Source organism: Benincasa hispida, chromosome 3 (assembly GCF_027475165.1).
Source record: "Benincasa hispida cultivar pf3 chromosome 3, pf3_genome.v1.1, whole genome shotgun sequence".
Taxonomy (NCBI): domain Eukaryota; kingdom Viridiplantae; phylum Streptophyta; class Magnoliopsida; order Cucurbitales; family Cucurbitaceae; genus Benincasa; species Benincasa hispida.
The window spans coordinates 50,050,386-50,056,642 of record NC_143480.1 but is presented as its reverse complement, the minus strand read 5'-3'; the positions used below and the strand labels follow the sequence as shown (position 1 = coordinate 50,056,642).

Below are 6,257 nucleotides of genomic sequence, written 5' to 3'. Positions count from 1 at the left end.
TTTGATCTTTGTATGAAAAAAAATATACGTTAATTATCACTAAACTATGTTTATGTTAATATATAACTGATTTAAGTCGATATATATTCTCGACCCTACGTGATATTGAACTAAAAGCCTATATAGAAAGAATTCCTTGAAAATGAGAGGGAGAAAGAGATTAAAACAATCCACCTTGCTTTAAGAAAAGTTAAGGGAACATTTATTTCTCTTTGCTTGTTTGGAGGATTATTGTGTGGTTTTGGATGCGACAAATAGTATGAGGAACCAATAAAGGTGGAAGAAGGGCCTTCCCACTAACATTTCAACAAACTCCATTTTAAATTCAAATAGTGATGTGACCAAATATGAATCCTAGCATTTTATATACTCATTTTTATTTTTATTTTTTATTTTTATTTTTTTGGTTTGGGAAAAAAAAGAAAAAAAAGAAAAATAGAATAGGTGCAAACCAAGGCTTCAATGATGAGCAAATAGAGTATCATGTCGGAATTGATGATGGAGAGCATTAAATTGCAATTCAACCTGAAAACTTAAGTCGGTGAGTTATAATAAATTTGGTTATGTCAACACTTTAATATTTTATCTCACTTATCAGCTATAGAGTTTAAGGGTGTGTTGGGTTTATTTTTTCAAGTGTTTAATTTTGAAAGTAAGTCATTTTAGAAAAAATTGACGTGTTTGACAATATCTCAAAATAGCTTTTAAAATATTTTCAAAGTGTATTTTAAACAATTTTTTTTCTTGAAAATCATTTTTTCTCTAATCAATTCAAACATGTACTAAGTTTATAAATTATGGTAAATTTAATTATATCGATCCTTTAACAAAGAAGTTTAAAATGTATAGAGATTTAGTTAATGAAAGTAGAGAATATTTAATGTTTAAACAATCATAGGCTCACTCATGAAATTTCTATATATATCTAAACTTTAACGTTCTTACTAGTCCATATGCCCATTTTCCAGTAATTATTATTAAATAAAGCTCAACTTCATTATTGTACTGTTAAATGATATAATATTAAATTCATTTTCATCTATTAGCATAAGTTGTTGGGTCAATTGGTGATTTAAGATAGTATTAAGACATGTATTCGAGGGAGATTCTTTGTTCAAGCCCCTGCAATATTGTTTCCTTCCCATTTAATATTGATTTCTACTTGTTTGGCTTTTCTACATATTTCAAGCTCACAAGTGAAATGAGTGTTAAATGATATAATATTAAATTTGCTTTCATCCAGAGTTTTTAAGATGGTGTCAGAGCAGATGGTCATGTGTTCAATCCCCTACATTGTTGTTTCTTCCTCAACTAATATTGATTTCCACTTATTGGTCTTTTTCATATACCAAGCCCACAAGTAAGGGGAGTCTTAGTGATATAAGATTAAATTTACCTCTAGCAATCAGGTTAATCTTTTGGGTCAATTAGTGATTTAATATGATATCATACTAGATTGGTTTGTGTCCTGTATTGTTGTTTCCTCCCCATTTAATATTCATTTTTATTTGTTGGGTTTTCTTCATAATTCAAGTCCATGAGTGAGGAGGATTATTAAATGATATAATTAAATTCATCTTCACCTATTAATTTAAGTTTTTTGGACAATCGATTTAAGATATAGATTTTTGGATATAATAATGTCTCGATACACTTTAAACACATATTACAATTTTTCATATTCAATTCTGAGTTGGAATTTAATTTAATTTCTTAATTACCTAGAGATTTAATTAATTTTCTCATTGGTCAAACAAGCAAATTAAAATACCTATGGACTATTCTTTCATTCATTGAGAACACTTCAATGATGTTGTTGAAAATTTATAAAATTTAAAAAGGAGTCAAAGAGAAATGCTTGATTCCTTTTGAAGAAGAACTCATTCATATATATATATATATATATATATATATAAGAGAGGCTATAAGGCCATAGGAGAGACAACTGTTTATTGTCTTGTCAAACAAATAAACAAAATAAAGTCTCTTAATGAAACTTTTTAAAGTCCTCTTTTAAAACCACTATTAGGAATATTCCATTTAGATTAGATTACTATTTAAATTGCATTCTCCTTTTCCCTTTGTGGATTAATACAACTATAACATATATATTTAGAAAGAGAGTTGAGTATTGGATGCTCAACTTTTTACATACCAATTTTAAAGTTTAAAGCCTTGTTCTTTTTTCTCAATTAGGTTGATTTAAAAAAAAATTAATTCTTTTAGATGATCATTCAAAATGATATTTATTATAAGGGTAATTACAATTGTTAACATTTTTAAAAATAATAACCAAGTGTATAAGATCATTTAGACTTCTATCGTTGATAGACTCCCAAATATATCAACAGCGATACACTTCTATTGTTGATAGACTCTTACCAGTAATATGATCTATCAATAGACTCCTACTAATAATATGGTCTATCATTGATAGATTATTTAAATTTAACCATATTTGTAATTTTTTCCTTATTATAACTTTTTATTTGGTAGAATAAAGAGAACTCTTTCCTTAATTTCTAGAAATTTTTGTAACAAAAAGTATGTGCTTGATTCATGTGCAACTCCTCCCATTAGGAGTGCTTCTTATTATCTTGGACTCTAAAATTTGCTTGGGGCGGTTAAAATGGTAAAAGTCAATTTTAGAGTTGTATAATCTAAAATTTTAAATTAATAATTCTATCAATTAATACCTTAAACTTTTATAAAATCTATCACTCTTTCCTGCCTGTTGGATGACGGAATATCACCAAACTTTCTTTTTAGAGAGTCGGTTTTCGTTGTGGCTTACTGAGATTATCTCTCGAGATTTGATTATTTATGTTTGTTCTTTTTTTAAAAAAATACCACTATTAGAATTCCATTTTCAAAACCAATAATGTAGTCTAGATGTGTATAACTTCTATAAATGCAAGGACTAACATGGAATATTAAAAAAAAATGTTGGAATATAATTAATAGTAGTGGTTCTTATTAACATAAGCAATGTTTCATCTTTTCATCTTTCTCATTTTTTCCCCTTATTTAAGATAAATTATTTGACAATCTTTTAGCCTACTTAGTAAAACTTTAGGAAATTTATTATTATTATTATTTAGGTGATTCTAAGTTAATTTTATATTAATTTAATTGAAAATAATATAAATCACTAAAAGAAAGTCTAAGTTAATTCATTTATAACTTTAGTATGCTTAAATTAATATCATTATTAATGCAACAGTTTGGAAGTATAAATTAATTTTTTCCAAAAATTAATTACAATATTATATTTCTTATGTTCCTTTTAAGTGACATGAGTAGTGTGGGTTCAAGGGTTCACTGATGACCAAGGAATTAAATAAATATAATCCAATTATGACATCTAAAGAAACCATAAATTCCACTTTACTATCACTGAATATTTTCTTATTAGATATCAACAGTAATATGAAATGGAGTTATTGAGATTTTTCATGGGGGTTAGGGGTTGAAGGAAGAAATATTCAGTTGTTCCTAATTTTCGAGAGCAATCGATGTTCGATCGACACGAAAGAAAAAAGAAACCACTGGAAATGATAATTCATAAAGTTAACCCTGAATCATGATCTGCAGAAGCAAATCTCTCAGTAAAAAGCCTAACAACAATGCACTAGCTTTAAGTTCTATTTCTCCTCATCAACATATTCACATCAGAGCAACATGATGCACAATAATCATATGATAGAGCAATCCAAGATTGCTAAATGAGATTGATTCTTTTAATTAATAAGGATATCCTAAGTTCTAACAATCAAAAATCTCCCAAAAAAGAAAAGAAAAGAAAAGAAAAGGTTCAGTGATAATGTTGGTGCATTGGTTGCATCTGAAAAATAGTATAGTAAGGTGCAATAGGAGATTCATGAATGGTTTCTTCCTGCTGCTGAGTTCCATTTGAAGGCATAACCATAAACATGTTACCATTCGATGAGTCGAGAATTTGATTTGAAGATTTCCAGTTAAATTGCTGCTCAGCACTGCCAACCATTTTCGAAAGCTGATGCAGGTGTGTAGCCATTGTAGCAGGATCTGGGGATGGAGGTCTGTTACTATCTCCGACTGGAGATTTCATATCGGGGAGATTGACGGTTGTGATGTCGTGGATGCTCGATCTTCTCTTATCCTTCCCACCACTTAGCTGCCTAATGAAGTACTTTTGAGCATGACTAGCGACTTGTGTCGGTGTTCTCGTCGTAACGAAATTGCGAGAAATGTTTCTCCAGTCACCTTTACCATATTTTTTAAGACCCATCAGAAATTGCCTGTAGTTTTAAAATCAACAAACACCCCAAAATCAAAAGCTGCACAGCCATGAGATACCAACAAAAAAAAAACACACAAACTCAACTGACAAAGACATGGAACACTACTGTATATTCATTTACACAATTTCTTAATCAAGATAGAGCAAGACAAAACACTGAGGGCATGTTTGTGGGTAATTTTTAAATGGTTTAAACCCCTTTTCTCATATTTAAAATCACTCTATGACATGTCTTGAATCCTTCAAAATAAAGTGTTGAATTGATTTCTGACTGTTAAAAATAAAGTGGTAAATTGATTTCTAACTGTTAACAACCCTCTAATCATATAACATTTTAGCATCAAGAAACAAGATAAAAACAATTTGAAATGAAAATCCTAATTCAGTGATAACAGAACAAAGAACAGAGCTAAAACTTACCTGTGTTCTTCTTCAGTCCATGGAATTCCTTTCTTTCTTTCATGATCAGAAGGTCTAGTTGAGGTTCCTCTCTTAACTCCGGAGCCATAGAAATGGCTCAAACCATCAAATCCATGGCTACTATCAACTCGTTCCAATGTAAAGGAATGACGATTAGCATATCCACGAATTGGGATCAAACCAGCCTCAATATCACTAACATCTTCCTCCAGTTCTTGATACTGCTTAATCACATCACCGATGGTTTTGCCAGGAATCATGGCAGCAACTTTGAACCACCGATCGGAAGTATCTTCATCGTACAAGGCTAAAGCATTCTCGAACCGTTTGTTTTCTTCAGGGGTCCATTGGGTTCCTTTTGTTTCTTGAAATAGCCAGTTAGAATTTCGAAGATAAGAAGCTGGAGACAGAAATTCCATAGCCCAAAAATGTCTCTCTCTAACAACCCAGAGAGGAAATGCAGAGGAATGGAGAGCTTTTTTAGGTCATGAAAGCATTAAAAACAAGAGCATCTGAGAAGAATCAGTGAAGCCTTTTCACTTAGAAAGGGCAAAAAAAAAATTGGGGAATCTTGAAAAGACTTCTTTACTTTTCAGAGCCCTAGGAAGATTCGTGAGAGGACCAAAACGAAACCCTAGAGGCTCAGTTTCAGATCCGAGGCAACAAACAAAACAAATTACAGTAAATCAATCCTCCATCATCGCCATAGTCAATCAAGCTCGGATTGTATGAGAATTACAGAGGGGGTTTTCTTTCAGGAAACTGTGAATAGAGCTCGACCCATTTGAGGAAAAGCATGGAGAAAGCAAAATCAATGGCAAAGAAGAAAACCCAATTGAAAAATGGAAGACCCAAGATGTTAAAAGAGAGAAATGGTGAAAATTGTTTGAAATGGTGAGTAGAAAAGGGAAATCAGATGTATCAGAAAGCCATAGCTGAGCTAGGTTAGTGGTGGGAGTGATTATGGAAGGGGAAAATGGGTTGAGTAGTTATGAGGTGTGTAAGGAGGAAGAAAATGGCAGAGAATTAAAGAGAGTGAAAATGAAAGGTCAACAGTGTTGAGTTGTAATTGGTGGGTCTGGTGATTGTGGGAGCTGATTCTTCACACAAAAGTTTTAAAAGAGAGAGAGGAGAGAAAAGAGAGAGGAAAAATAAAAAGAAAACGGAGAGATGCCAATTGCCAAACCATTTGTGAGAAAAAAAAATGGTGTTCCGATCAAAGTTTAAAATGTCCATATCCATGTCAAGTATGAGTATAATTTAACTGATATGAATTTTATTATTAATATCGAAATATGAGATTTCGATCTTTCACTTTATATATTATAAAAAAATACGTTATTTTTAAATATAAAAAAATTAACTAAAATATTTAAAAAATATAGTAAAATTTTAAAAATATCAATGATAGACGATAATAGTCTATCAATGTCTATCAACATCTATTATTGATAGTTCTAAAATTTTGCTATATCTATTTTCAATAGCTTTACCATTTAAAATAATTTTCCTTATATGTATTTATCTTACAATTTCCTTTTAAAAAATGTCCATA

At 30.5% G+C, this 6,257-nt stretch overlaps 1 protein-coding gene across 1 annotated transcript; it reads right to left on the bottom strand.

The window, feature by feature from the left end:
- Positions 1-3,536: 3,536 nt before the first annotated feature.
- Positions 3,537-5,898, bottom strand: LOC120074473 (transcription factor DIVARICATA-like). Its single transcript, XM_039027609.2, has 2 exons — positions 4,703-5,898; positions 3,537-4,280 (listed from the first exon to the last, which is right to left on the bottom strand). Exons 1-2 carry the CDS (start codon positions 5,119-5,121, stop codon positions 3,815-3,817), a joined length of 885 nt encoding a protein of 294 aa, XP_038883537.1. The 5' UTR covers positions 5,122-5,898; the 3' UTR covers positions 3,537-3,814.
- Between the last annotated feature and the right edge of the window lie 359 nt (positions 5,899-6,257).